The following is a 14979-nucleotide window of genomic DNA, read 5'->3' as shown; positions in this document are numbered from 1 at the left end:
CCCGGCCTTGGCAGGGGCCTGTCCCCTCCCTCCTCGCGTGTCGCACCTGTCCCAGCCCAGTGTGGGGGACAGAGCCCTAAGCAGAGGCTTGGGGTTCAAGTCTGGCAATCCTCCCCTGCCTTCTGAGCCTTTGTCTTCCACCAGCACATCTTTGTCCCAGGGGGCCCTGCGTTGGACCCAGCCCTCGGAGATGGGGGCCTGGAGCAGCATTATCCTCCAAGACCCCGCATCCCCCCGCCCCCTGCAAGGCCAGTGCCACCGCTGTAGCATGGGGAACCCATCCCCATGTTGGTGGCTCACTGTCCGGCAGCCCTGGCTCACCTGGAAGGAGGGCACCTCTCCATCCCCGGGCACCACACTCTGCCAAGGAGCAGGCAGGCTGGCATTGAGCGAGAGCCTGTAGACAGCCGGGTGACCTTTGTTCTTCACCTTGGACACGTACACAGTGCCTGGGGCATCTGGGGACAAGTGAGGGGCAGTCATGCAACTGGCCTCTCCGGTGCCTGGGGCAACTCTGTCCAGCTCTGTGGGCCAAGGGGCGGAACCCCAACCCAGGGCTATCTACAAAAGTGGGCTCTGTCCCTCTCTGCCAGCCCAGGACTGTGGCATGGACATGGCAAGGTGGTATTGGTCATGGAATAGGGTGTTCTGGGTGACAGGGATGCAGCGAAGAAGAGCCAGTGACAGGTGGGGGTAGTGATGCTGGGAACGGGAAGCCACAGGGTGAATGACGGCAGGGCTGTTGCTAGACGACACATAGAACAATGCTGGGAGATGGAAGGACAGACACACTGCCTGGAGGGGTTCATTCCCACAGAGCCCAGCCACAGTCTTTTAGTCTGAAGGGCTCAGTAATTCCCACCAACCGCTGCCCCTACATTCCAGGCCACCCTGGCCCAGGGGAGCTGCTGAGCTGTGGCTGAGGGCCCAGAACCCCCGAGAAATAGTTGCATTTGTTCCTTGTACAGGAACCAGCCCGCCTCACCCCTGCTCCTGTACCAACTCCCAGCACTGACCCTGCGGGATGGCCTCAGGCCGGCTGGCCCAGGGTGCTCCCGTGCCACGCTTCCTCTTCTCCAGGGCGGTCCGGATGCTGTTCTGCAGGCTGCGGGGCTTCTCCTGGAACAGACCTGCCCCTACCCTCCCGTCAGCCACAGCACAGCCTCCTTCCTGGTCCCCAGAGGCTGGGAGCAGAGACTGGCCCAGGGATGTAGGATTGAGTTCACCCATCCCCAGTGGTGGTGGGAGGGGGAGGGGAAGGGCGGAGAACATGTGCTCTCCTGCACCTGTCTGGGAGCCAGGGGCTGAGGGAGGGGCCAGGCCTTGCGGGCTGGGGAGGTGGAAAGCAGCTGGGGATGCAGCCGGGGCTGGCTCTGATGTACAAGGGACTCCTCAGACACTTCCCTGAGCTATAGTCAATTACCATGCATCTGGCCAATGTCATGACCAAGGGGAAGGCCAAGTTAATCTGAACACCACCCTAATTAAGTGAAAGCAATTACAGCAGCCTGCGCATGCCCTCCTGTGAGCCCCAGGCATTCACTCAAGCGTGTCTCATCTGTTTTCTCACTGGTCCCACCATGCTGCGTGGCCCTACTCCTGCGCCCCGAGTAAACAGAGGGCCTGTACCAGTCACCTCCACAGCAAGAGATGCCTTCAGCTCCCTCCCTTGTTCCGTCACCAAGTCCTGCGGGAACTGCCTACAAGCCCGGCGCCTCTGCCACTGCTGGCTCACTGATTCCAGTCCTGCACTCCTTTCCCTGAGCTGGCCTCCAGTCCACGCTGCACAGCACCTGTGGCCTTGATTGTGGCCCTTCTCTGCCTGTTGTCCCTCTTCTCCACTGACAGGACAGAATCTGAACTGCCTGCAGCCCCCCAGCACTGGCTCAGCCCACCGGCCCTGTTTAGGCTTGACCTTGGTCCTTCCCAACTTAGCTGCTCTCTGCTTTGACTTCTCTCCCCTCTCCCCTTCTTGCTGCCCTAATCCTCCCCCCGGGCTGGGGAGCCGCACCTGAGCATGTGATACAGGAGATGCCCTCAGCGCTCAGGTTGTACTTGAGGTCCAGCAGCACCTGAATGTTGGTGTCTGGCCGGAAGAGCAGCGGCGCCCGGCTGGCAGGGCGGAGCCGGCTGGCAAACACTAGGGAGAGGATGAGGATGGAGACGAAGAGCCCTGCGAGGAAAGGATACCATGCTAGGTGAGGCTGGGGTCCCACGCCTGGGCAAGAGCCACTCAGGTTAGGGGTGACACTGTGGGTGGCATGTGCTATGGACAGGTCCTCCAGGGTGGGGTAGGCTGTGACATGTGGTATTACTTGGGTCTGACTAAGCCATCCCCCAGCCAGCATCTCAGAGCATAGAATAGTTTATACGGAGCTGGCACATCCACTTGACCGCACAGCACTCTAAGGCATCATGGAAGAAGATGCCAATGGCACTTGGAGTTGAAGGAGCCTTCTGCAGGCCATGCACGCGCGTGGCCATCACCTGCACGGATGCCGCTGCCTTGCTCGGGCGCCTCATTACAATGTGGTCCATCACAGAATAGGAAACTGGGTGGCAGGCTCGCTGGCAGCTCAAGTTGCACGGCGAGCATGCTGCAGCACTGGCACTCAAACTTAGCTGTGCTGGGGTATGCAATTAGCCCAGGGGCTAGGGCGCTCGCTGTGGGATGCCCACAACCCATGCTGGAGTATCCAGGCTTGGCTGAGTCTCACCCTGCCAACAGCCAGGCCAAACTCCAGAGCCAAGTGTGAAGGTCTCTGCTGCCTTGGACCATTTGATATGGGCACAGGAATACCACAGGTACTGCAGGCCCAGCTGCATGGGTGCAGGAGGACGCATGGCTGACAGAGGGCCGGAGCTTTCAGTTCAGTCTGACCCATTGCCTGCGGGTTGCTAGGGAGAACTGGTCCCATGCCCCATACACCGGGTGACGGGGAGGGCACTTACCCACAATCACCCAGCGGCTCTTGACGGCTGACCACAGGACCCAGTGGTGCAGCAGCTCCTGCAGCTGTCCGATGAGCTGGCCCCGGCTGCCCCTATCAGGGGCAGGCTGCAGGCCAACAGTGGGTACAGACACCAGGGACACATCTCCCAGCTCCAGGGACACTGCAGCGCACAGACATGCTCTGTCACGGCCCACCCTGGCCCACACCCTCTCCAGGAGGCCACAGGGCTGGAGGAAGAGCCCCGCAGGTTGTCCTCACCCAGCCCCCCACCTCAGGTCCAGCCTAACAGGGAACCCTTGGGGTGGGGCAGCCCTGGGGCTTGCAGTCAGTAGGGCATTGTCACCTGGCTCCTCGTCAACGTTCAGCAAGGGAATATCATCGTCCAGGTAGGGCACGGAACTCTGGGCAGGGCTGCCTCCAGCCCGCTCGGCGGTGGCAAACACGTCCCCGGAGAAGGTCAGGGAACTCCTGCAGCCGCACTTCTGGTGGCAGCTATGGAGAGAGCGAGGGCAAGGGCGAGCCCGGGGGCCCATGCGTCACCCTGCTGTGTGACGCAGCTCCCAGAGGCTGGGCCTTACAGACTTCTGGAAACTGTGCCACTCTTCCTCTGGAAGACAAATTGAGATAGCAGACACGCCCATGGGAAAGTGGCTGGCCAAACATGGTGGCCTAAGCTTCCGGGGGACCGAGCAGGGAACCAGTCCCTGCTGCCAGCGGGGGGGCATGGCTGGGCTGTGCAAGGTGAGGCTTCAGCCGTAGGGGAAGGGCACGGCAGGCACAGAGCCTGCTCTAGGGGTTGGGGACAGGAATAATCTTACAGCTGACTCTCACAAGGGCTGGGGCCGTGCAGCGGGCTCAGAGTCCTGCAGGATATTTGTTGGCTCCTCACAGGACTCCCACACAAGGATCACATCCACTTTTCAGAACGGGAAACCGAGGCATATAGATGCTAAGTAACCTGCCCAAGTAAAGCACTGAGACTGGGACCCGAGTTTGACGGCTGGGAAAGCTGCCATGCCCAGTAAGGCCACCGGGGAAGACGTGCCCTTGGCTGGCGGCCCATAGAGATAGGGCAAGGTGCCCTTTCTGAAGATGCTTTGCTTCTGCCATAGACAGTCCAGTCTGAGTGACCGCAGGGCAGATGGCAGGGCATCAGCCAGAGCCTCCTTGTGCAGTGCCCAACCTGCACCACCAAGCCTAGCAGTCCTAAAAGGCCAGGGTGGGAGTCAGGGAGAACCAAGGAATCCATCCTAGGCCCAAGTGGCATCTCTTTGTGCAATCCCTTTTCTCACTAGTCACCAACCCCTGAATGCCACAGAGACCTCCTCATGCCCTGCCTTAAGTCTTAAGACCCTCATGTGCTCACCCCTCAATATTCCCAACTTGAGGTAGCCACTGGGCCTGCTCCATCCATTACCCCTCCCCTCCTGGCATGCTTCTCCAGCTGCCAACTCTAAGAGGCCGCTTCCCATCCTTTAGCACTTGCTCACTGCATCCCCACCAAGACAAAAACCCGAGGACACGTAACATGGGGATAGAACGGTGTGGGGTTCAGGGTCTTGGGTTTAAATCCTGGCTCTGCTACCTTGACAAAGTTGTCCAACACCCTTGAGCCCTTGCTTTTTCTTCTCTAAAATGAGCATAACAGGAGGACCCCGCTCCTAGGGGTCAGAAGTGAAGGCAGTCTCCTGAACTTTCCTACAAACACGCCTTGGTACTTCCTGGCACAGAGGACATGAGCTTGCATGCTAAGGACTGGGGACGTGGGCTTCTGCCTTTGCTGGCTGCCCTGCCCAGCCAGGACTGGGCACACAGGGATGTTCACTGAAGAATCCCACAGGCTTGGAGACAAGAGGTCACGTGCGGAGTGACCCCTGCAGGCCAGCTGTGGAGGGAGAAGACGACGAGGCACAGCTCACCTGGTCTGGCAGGAGCTCTCCAGTGGGGCCAGGTAAACGCCCCAGAGGCCCAGGGCGGCGGGCATGGTGAAGAGCACGGCCAACCAGCAGCAGGACACGATGAGTGACATGAAGAGGCCGAAGTCGTGCACAGCTGGGATCTGGAGAGAGGGAGGTGTGGGGATGGTCAGGTGAGAGAACCTCCGGCCCACGGGTCACACCTAGACAGAGCAAAGACTGGGATGCCCAGGCTACAAGGCTGCCTGGTCCGGGAGGACACAGGACGCACAAGGGCTGGGCCAGGAGGCAGAGCAGTAGAGGAAGGGCCTCTAGCCTGAGAATGGAGGCTCTGGGCTATCTGCAGCCCACTGCTCAGAGCTCCAGGCATACAGCAAGTGCTGAGGCAGAGAGAGAGAGAGAGAGAGAGAGAGAGAAAGAGAGAGAGAGAGAGAGAGAGAGAGAGAGAGAGAGAGAGAGAAATTGATTGCATCCACTGGTTCACTCCCCAAATGCCTGTAACAGACAGGGCTGGGCCAGCCTGAAGACTGGAAGCCAGGAGCCCAGAACTCCCTCCAGGCCTCCCATCCAGGTGGTAAGGGCGCAGGTGCTTGAGCCCTCACCCACTGCCTCCCAGGATCTGTATTAGCAGGGACATGAGTCAACACTCCTGTATGGGATGTGATCTCTCTAGTAATGGCTTAACCTGCTGTGCCACAATGCCCTCCCCTCTTGAAATGTTCAAATGTCCTTCAGGATGGAATTGGGGTTACTAACTAATGAACATAAACCCTCTTTGGGGTAGAAATCTGGCCTTGTCACTAAGACATAGCCAGGACAGTGCATCCCACACTGCAGTGTTAGGTTTGACCCCCGATCCGGCTCCTGACTCCAGTATCAGGCTAATGTAAACTCTGGGAGGCAGTGGTGATGGCTCAAGTCACTGGGGCCCTGCCACCCATGTGGGAGACCGGGATGGAATTCCTGGCTCCTGGCTTCAACTCATCCAGTCCTGGCTGTTGTGGACATCTGGGGAGTGAACCAGTGAATAAGAACTCTCTCTCTGCCTCTCAGATGGATATACCTACACACATACATTCAGTAACCATTTTCCCATTTGTGAGTTTGGATCCTGGGGGATCAGCAAGGAAAGCAGGAACCTGCTTGAGGCAAAGGCTGTGTGCCACAAAGGGGAGGGGACAGAGACATGGACGGGACGGGGAGGCCAAGGCCGGCGCAGCAGGCTCCCACCTGGGAGAAGACATTGGCTGCGTAGGCGGCGGCCGTGGTCAGGGAGGTGAAGAAGGTGGCCTTGCCCGCTGTCTGGATGGTGTGGATCATGCGCAGCTGTGGGTCTTCCAGATGTGTGGCCTGGCGGTAGGTGTTGATGAACACGAAGACGTCATCCACACCTATGGGAGGGAGCCCGGGACCCATGGCGGTCAGGACGCTTTGGCTGCCTGCAGGATCAGCCCCAGCCAGCTCTGAGGTCCCTCCTGAGAGGCCAGGTCCCAGGGACTCCTGCTTCTCAGCCTGCAGCTTGGGCAGTGCCCACCCACCCAGAACCCAACCCATGTTCACATGGTCTTCGCGGACACCCGGCCCACCCGTCCATCTCAGCTTCCTCCTTCTTCATCCTTACCTCCCATCATCCTCACCTCCCATCATCCTCTCCTCTACTCAGGGCACCTCTGCTCTCACCACCCAGCACAGACCAAGCATCACCCACCCCAACTCACATTCCAGCCCCCTCCCAGCTTTCTGTGTGCCAAGACCCAAGTGGGAGGCTCGTGGCACAATCACCAAACCCACTCACCGATGCCCACTATCACAAAGGCTGCCACCCCGTTGAGGATGCCCAAGTACTGGATGCCAAGGACCACGTGGTACAGGAAGAGTGCCACCAGGCAGCTGAGGCCGATGCTGGCGATCCCGAAGAAGGACAGGAACACTGGGTGGGGCGACAGGCACGGTGGGGAGAGTGGGCAGGACCCTCGTCAACACACAGCCCTCTCACACTTTCACGTCCCTGACCTCGCTCTGCCACCCCAGGTGCCCACTGCCAGCCTGTCTGTTCCGGGCGTGGGAGGAGATGTGCCAAGTTTGTTCTTCCTGCCAACAACGGGCTGGGCAGGAGGCCCAAGCAGGAGACAGGAATCCCTGAGTGGCCTGTCTGGCAGACCTTGCCTTCAGTGAGAGAATGCTGAAAGCCACACACTCAGTGTGTCACCCCACGCTACAGGTTCCCAGGGTGTCTGCAAGGCTGTCACTACCCTGCCATCTTACACCAGCCGGCAGTTACTGCCCACTGACAGCTAGCTACACGGATGAACAAATGCTTTGTACATTTCTAGGTGCGCTACCATTCCTTGTCTGCCTGGACAACACAGTATGCCTGCCACACACAGATCGTAGTGAGGCATAGTGAGGCGCTGGTGTGCCCAAGGAGGTCTTGGTGGGCGAGTGAACCAGGGTCTGAAGGGCAGCTGAAGGGCAGCTGACCTGGGCCGAGCCCAGTCCCAGGACACTGTGTTAAGGAAGACCTAGCGCCCTGGCACGAGGCAATCCGTCGGAAAGACCCAGTCAAAGGGTGAAGGTGGAAGAACTGTGTGAGGCGCTCAGGGTGGAAGCCCTAGGCATGGCCCAACCTGCTCTACACCCTTGGTCGGGACCTCTGCTCCTGCGTGGGGTTGAACAATGAATTCCAAACAGCCCTGCCCAGGCAGATTCAAGACTTCTTTGGCATTCTCAAGAAGTCACAGTTTCGCACACTGGGGCCCAGCAGAAGTGCAGTCGGGACCAGCCCTGTGCTAGGCCTCGCGGCCGCCCTACCTGAGCAGGAGGTGAGGATGTAGACCAGGGCGGCGATGCAGCTGCTGCTGATGACGGCCAGGAGCATGTCGTTGTTGAAGGTCCTGCGCACCTCATAGTCAAACAGATCTGTGCCCCCGTACAGCACCTGCACTTTGCTGGTGGAGAGAGGCCAGGGAAGGGGCAGGGGGAGAAAGATAGGCAGGGGTGAGGCAGCTCCAGGACCAGGCTGTTTGCCTGGGCTGCAAGTCAGAACCACTGGTGGGCTCGGGGGGCTCCGGGCACCCTGACACACGGGCCAAACAAAACCAGCCTCCAGGCAAATGCAATCAGACATTCCGGCAGAGGCCGAGTGCTTGCGTGGTCCTAAATGTCCCAGGTCATTCAAATGCACGGTCAAGGCTGAGAACCCCAGCTCTACACAGACAATCATCAATTATGAGGGGGTTCTGAGCTATCTTCTAATTCTCAATTTTCTGTGGCAAAAATTCTAAACTCAAACTGGCTTCCTGACACACAGTTTTGCACTTGCACCTAGTGTGTGTGTGTGTGTGTGTGTGTGATACCAGGGACTCTTTAATAAGGAAAAAAGCAGCAGGCAGGAGACTCCCCCAGAGAGGCTGAAAACCTCATACACTTGCTGAATACTCTAAAGCTGCCGATTGCAGAAACATGGCAACAAACTCCTACGGAAAGAAACATGAATACCACTGTGCAACAACGCACAGCATTAACCTGCTCAAAAAAAAAAAATCGTGAAAGCCACCCAAGTCATAAGCCACGCCCGCTCGGAGGAACAAGGGTCAGGAGGAGCTTCCTTCTGGAAACGCGAGGAGGTCAGAAGTGGACAACAGCCTTGCCGCACCGGGCAGGGTGGGAGCGCGAAGGGCCAAACCCCAGTTACACACCCAGCGGCGTGTAGCTCAGAAACAAAGGCAAAATGAAATAACCTCTGTACCCACATGGTGAAGGATGTTAAAAGCAGCCTTCCAGGCAGACAGGAAAGAGTAACCTACAGGAAAAATGATTTGTACAAAGGAGCAAAAAATACTGGAAATGAAAACGCTATCAAGAAATATATGAAATTTTCTTCTTGCCTATCTAAGTCTCCAAAAGAAAACTGACCATTTAAATAAACACAACAAAAATGTCGTGAGGGATTTACAACATGCTCAGACATAAAGCCAGTGATGGAAATAGCATAAGGGCTGGAGGAGAGTAAGGGTGGGATGTGTGAGGCCCTCAAACACGCATTTACTCACCGAGAGGTCTGCTACGTTTGAAGGCACGGTGTGGTAAAAGGCACACTCTGCCTCCTAAAGCTGTCACAAAAACAAAGAGCTACAGCCAAAAAAGCCAACAGGAGGTAAGACACAATCACGGAAAATGCTCAATCCGTGCAAAGGAAGGCAACAGTGGAAACAGGAACAGAGAACTTACGGGACAAACAGGACAAGGCAGACTGAAGATGAGCCATAATGCTAATTACATCAACTGTGCATTTTTAAAAACGATTTATTTTTATTAGAAAAGCAGATATACAGAGAGACAGAGAGTCAAAGATCTTCCATCTGCTAGTTCATTCCCCAAATGGCCACAACGGCCAGAGCTGAGCCAACCCGAAGACAGGAGCCATGAGCTTCTGCTGGGTCTCCCACAAGGGTGCAGGGTACCAAGGCTATGAGCCACCCTCTGCTGTTTTCCCAGGCCACAAGCAGGGAGCTGGATCCCATAGGGGATACCAGTGCATGCAATGTGAGGATTTACCCATTAGGCAGTCATGCCAGGCCCTAATTGTGAACGGTTTACACAAAGCAAATAGATTTACAAAAGTCAAGATCTAGCTGCTTACAAAAAAAAAAATCCATCTTAAAGACACTGATAGGTCAAAAGAGAAGGGGTGGAAACAGATATACCATGTTTTTTTTTTTTAAAGATTTATTCATTTTTATTACAGCCAGATATACACAGAGGAGGAGAGACAGAGAGGAAGATCTTCCATCCGATGTTTCACTCCCCAAGTGAGCCGCAACGGGCCGATGCGCGCCAATCCGAAGCCGGGAACCAGGAACCCCCTCCGGGTCTCCCACGCGGGTGCAGTGTCCCAATGCATTGGGCCGTCCTCAACTGCTTTCCCAGGCCACAAGCAGGGAGCTGGATGGGAAGTGGAGCTGCCGGGATTAGAACCGGCGCCCATATGGGATCCCGGGGCTTTCAAGGCGAGGACTTTAGCCTCTAGACCAAGCCGCCGGGCCCCAGATATTCCATGTTAACATGAATCAAAAGAACACAGTAAACCCCAGGACTAAGAATGCAATCAGGGATGAAGAAGGTATTTTCAAAATGATAAATGGGATGATTCATCAGGAGGAGACAGTAATCCTAAGTATTTTGCACCTAGTAACAGGGCAAAAACTGAAGAAAAAAGAAATGGATAAATTCACAACCACAGTTAGGTATGCCAATAACTCCTCTTCAGTAACTGCTGAAACAACCAGACAGAAAATCGGTAAGGATAGAGAAGAGCTGAGCAACCCCGCGAGCCACCCGGGTCTAACGAGTGCCACAGAACACTCCTGCAAGCGACAGGAGCTGCCTCCCAGGTGGGTGTGAGCATCCAAGCCCTTGAGCCATCCTCCGCCGCTTTCTCAGACTGTAGGTAGGGAGCTGGATCCGAGTGGAGCATCCGGGACACGAACCAGTGCTGACACGGGATGCTGGTGCCAAAGGCAGTCTCTAGCCTACTACACCACACTGCCGGCCCCTGGAAGATCTCTTCACCATCTCTTTCACTCTGCCTTACAAACAAACAAAACTTGTTTGTAAAAAATTTTTAAAAAGGACAATAGTAAGTATTTTTAAATGAATGAAAATGAAAACACAGCATAACATAATTTGTGGGATGTGATAAAATAGCAGTAGTTGGAGGAATTTTATAGTTCGGAACACACACAGTAGAAAAGAAGAAAGATTTTAAGCCAATGACTTTAGATTCTATTTTAGGAAAGTAAAACAAAAGAAACTTAAATGTAAAGTCAGCAGGAAAAAGGAACTAATAAAGACCAGAGATGAAATCAATGAAACAGAAAAACAACAGAAAATCAATACAAGCAACAGTTAGTTCTTTAATATCAATTAAGCTGTTCCGCCTCTGGCCTGACTGATCATGGCTAAAAAGGAGGGGAGACAGAGGAGACATCACTGCGGTTCCTACAAATGCCAAAAAGAGAATAAGGGACTGTTATTATAAATTATATTGTATCAACAAGTTTGACAAGATAAAGGACAAATTTCATAAGATATTTAAACTACCACAGCTCATGAAATAATAAATAACTTAAATATGAATGAGTTTGTAGTTAAAATCTTCCCATAAAAATATGACAAGCCCAGACAACTTCATTGGCAACTTCTACCAACCATTTAAGGACGAGATGAGACCAGTTCCAGGCGAACTCTCCAGAAAGCAGAGGGACAGAGAACACTTCGTAACCAATCCTGCAAGGCTGGGATTACCGATACCAACCTCAGACGAGAACTGCGCAACAAAAACCCCGTCTGATGTCTGTCCTGACATGCAAACAGAAGGCAATGCCACACGAAAAAGACAACGCACCATGACCAGAAGGCTTACCTCAAAAATGAACAGTCCAGACTATGCTGTTCTCTCTATTAAAATATCTTTTGATGTAGGAAAAAAACATTTGGAAAATGCAGTATAGCTAACTTAAAAAAAAAAAAAAACTACCAGTAAGTTAGGAAGAGAAAGAGCTTAGCCAACAGATAAAGACCCCTGCCAAACCCTACAGATTCTGCTGGGAACAAGACAGCAACATGCATGCTCATGACTTCCACATAGTAGTGGTGTTAGCTAATGCAACTGGACAAGAAAAAGAAAATCCAGCTTGGAAGGGAAGAACTGTCATTATTAGCAGGAGATGGGATTATCAAGGCAGATTCAATGGAAACTAAAAAACAAACACCAATCTACCAGAACTAGTACGTGAGTTCTGCAAGGTTATAGACCACAAATTCTACATTTCTGTACACTAGCAACTAATAACTTGAAATGGAAATTTTAAAGTATCAGTTAACACAGCATGAAAACATGAAATACCCAGGGCTAAATCTGACCACGGGGACGGGGGTCAGATATATCATGTTTGTGGCTCAAAGACACAACAGCAAGATGTCACTCCTCAGATTCAACACAATCACACTCCTGTTCCCATTGGCTTTTGTTGTTGTTGTTGTTGGTAGAAATGGATAAAATGACTCCAAAATCCACAGACAAACGCAAAGGATCCAAAATGACTAAAGCAACTCTGAAGAGAAGGAACAAGGGTGGGAGGGACCACATGATGGGATTTCAAGACTTGCTGTAAAGACACTGCAACGAAGACTCTATGCAGACAGGAGAAGGATTGGCCAAACAGAGAAGGAAGTCCAGAATAGATTCACATAAAGGCACAAAAGATATTTGTCTAAGATGAAAAGGTAATTCAGTGAGGAAATAGTCTTTCTGACAAGTGGATAGGCATATAAAAACGATAAGCTTCAATGTATAATTTGCATCACATACAAAGCTCAACTAGAAATGGAACGTCATAGTACTAAATAGAAAAACCCAACTTTAAAATGGGAAAAGATCTGCAGGGGGTGGGGGATTGGCTTCACAGCTTAAGATGCCAGGAAGGACTCGGCCACTTGGACTGGAGTGCCTGAGTTCCACTCCCACTGGCAGCTCCCAATCCCAGCTTCTTGCTGCTGTGGACTCGGGGGCAGCGGTGAGGGCTCAGGTTACTGGGCACCTGCCACCCACAGGAGAGACAGGGGCTGGATTCCCAGTGCCCAGTTTCATCGTGGCCCAGCCCTGTCACTGCATGCATTTGGTCAAAGATTTTGTGGAAGAAAGTTCTCTGACAGGGGCCTGTGCAATGGCTCAATTGGCTAATTCTCCTTCTGCAAGTGCTGGGATCCCATGGGGTGTCGGTTCATGTCCCAGCTGCTCCACCTGCCATCCAGCTCCCTGCTTGTGGCCTGGGAAAACAGTGGAAGATGGCCAGAGCCTGCACCTGTGGGAAAGACCCAGAAGGAGTTCCTGGCTCCTGGCTTCGAAATCAGCTCAGCTCCAGTTGTTGTGACCATCTGGAGAGTGAACCCCAGTGGATGGAAGATCTTCTCTGTCTCCCCTCTCTGTAAATCTGCCTTTCCAATAAAAACAAATAAATCTTTTTAAAAAAAGTTATCTCTGCTTTTTTGGTTTTAAGTCAATAACAATTTAAAAACAAATGACATACATAATTCAGTGAATTAAAATAAAAAGACCTGCAAAGACAGCTCACCAAAGAAGACAGACAACAAATAAGCACACAGAGTGTGCAGTACTGGGACTGGTGCTGTGCTGTGGCACTGCAAGCTCAGCCTCCGCCTGCATTCCACAGAGATACAAGTTCATGTCTCAACTGTTCCACTCCCCATTCCAGTCCCTGCTTATGTCCTGGGAAAGCAGTGGTAGATGGTCCGAGTGCTTGGGGTCCCTGTACCCACAGGAAGATCATGGCTCTTGACTCCTGATTGGTCCAGCTCCAGGAATTGTGGTCTTTTGGGGGAATGATTAGAGTATGGAAGACATCTCTCTTTCTTTCTCCTTTTCTCTCTGTGGCTCTGCCTTTCAAATAAAAATAAATAATTTAAAAAAAAAAACGCCCACTATCACTACTGATTGTGGAAATGCGAATTAAGCCCACAGTGACATGCCACCACACAGCTATCAGAGTGGCTCCAATGTTTTACACTGACCCAGGAGAAGCCGGGAAGGGTGTGGAGGAGCCGGGATTCTCACACACTAGTGGCAGGAGCAGAAAAGGTGAAGGCAGTCCGGAAGATGCTTTGGCAGTTTCTGAAGAAGTTAAATACCAGCATCATCTCACCCGCTGGTATTTATCTAAGTGAGAAGTCGTTCTCCTTGCACAGGCTTGCGTATGAACGTTCCCAGCAGCTCTATCTGTAGCAGCAGAACCTGGACACAATCCAGTGTCATCCATCAACAGTGTGAGCATGAACAAAGCCTGGCATCTCCAGACAACAGACCACTACCCAGCATTTCCAAAAAAGGAACTGTGGGAAGACGCGGCACCATGGACACAATTCAAAATCACCATGCAGTGAAGGAGGCTGAGAGCAGGATGCCATGCGCCTAAAATTCTGGAAAATGAAAACACTGACACCCTGAGGGTGGGGAAGGCATGTACGGCAGCTGCCAGGGGACAACTGCTCACCCTCTGGACTGTGGTGAAGGCTCCACGGCCAAAACCATTCAAGTTGTAAACTAGGTAGATGCCATTGGTTGTATATCAATTATACCTCAACAAAGTTGTTGCAAAAACACCATGAGGACACACCAAAGCCAAATAGAAAAGCTCCCTGCATTCTTTGCTTTACTGAGTTAAATGGGCCAACTGTTTTGCCATTAGGAAAAAAGACTGCCAAGTTAAATAGCTTGTTTAATCTTAGCTCACATGGCCCTTTGGGTGGCACTTATGGAATGTCTTCTAGATTCCAGGGCCTGTCCCAGTTGCTGGCTACAAAAAGACAACAGGTCCTGCTCTAGCTGCAAACACAAAAGGAGCAGGGTCTTTGCCTAATGCTACAGTCATCCTTCCAAAGCTCAGGGATGGTCCCAGGCGCCCTGCAGGTGCAACATTCACAGCTGCTCAGGGGACCCTACAAAATGGCAGTGTCTGCACACAACTCATGCATGGCCTTCTGCAGATCACATCTTTCAAAAAAGATTTATTTATTTGAAAGGCAGAGTTACAGAGAGAGACAGAGACATAGAGACAAGGAGAAAGAGCTTTCATCCGCGGGTTCACTCTCCAAATGAGCATCATCTCCAGGCCTGGGCCAGAGCAAAGCAAGGAGCCAGGAGACTCTTCCAGATCTTCAACGTGGGCACAAGGGCCCAAGCTCTGGATAAGAAGTGGAGCAGCCAGGACTAGAAACAGTGTTCACAGTGCTCCTAGGCGGTGCCTGTATTGCAGGCCATGACTTTAACCACTGCGTACCAAGGCAGCTCCCCTGCACATCACACTGATTCCTTGCGATGCCTAATGCAAAGGGAATGCTACGTCGGCTGCTGTTACATCATGCTATTTTGAGAATAGCAACAAGGCAAAAAGTTCTTCCTGCTCGGTACAGATGCAGTATCTTGTCCAAACATTTGCTATGTGTCAATGGTGGAATCCATGGATATGGGGGCCACTGTACCAGAAAGTCACCCACACTTCCAGAACCATCTGTCTGACAGCGGCAGAGTG

The 14979-nt window shown here is 52.9% G+C and overlaps 1 protein-coding gene across 2 annotated transcripts in view; it reads right to left on the bottom strand.

Moving 5' to 3' along the window:
- DISP3 (dispatched RND transporter family member 3) overlaps positions 1–14979 on the bottom strand; it is a 47316-nt gene that overhangs the window by 7675 nt on the left and 24662 nt on the right. For both annotated transcript variants that reach the window (XM_004596049.2, XM_058675206.1), the window contains exons 4-12: positions 7682–7818; positions 6666–6800; positions 6101–6261; positions 4874–5013; positions 3298–3446; positions 2953–3114; positions 2012–2173; positions 1017–1130; positions 322–458 (exon numbers count right to left, since the gene is read on the bottom strand). In XM_004596049.2, the coding sequence (XP_004596106.2) occupies positions 322–458; positions 1017–1130; positions 2012–2173; positions 2953–3114; positions 3298–3446; positions 4874–5013; positions 6101–6261; positions 6666–6800; positions 7682–7818 (1297 nt within the window). The remainder of the gene's footprint in view (positions 1–321; positions 459–1016; positions 1131–2011; positions 2174–2952; positions 3115–3297; positions 3447–4873; positions 5014–6100; positions 6262–6665; positions 6801–7681; positions 7819–14979) is intronic.

Source organism: Ochotona princeps, chromosome 2, assembly GCF_030435755.1.
Source record: "Ochotona princeps isolate mOchPri1 chromosome 2, mOchPri1.hap1, whole genome shotgun sequence".
Lineage (NCBI taxonomy): Eukaryota > Metazoa > Chordata > Mammalia > Lagomorpha > Ochotonidae > Ochotona > Ochotona princeps.
Note: the sequence above shows the minus strand (reverse complement) of the source record. Positions and strands in the feature narration are given on the sequence as shown.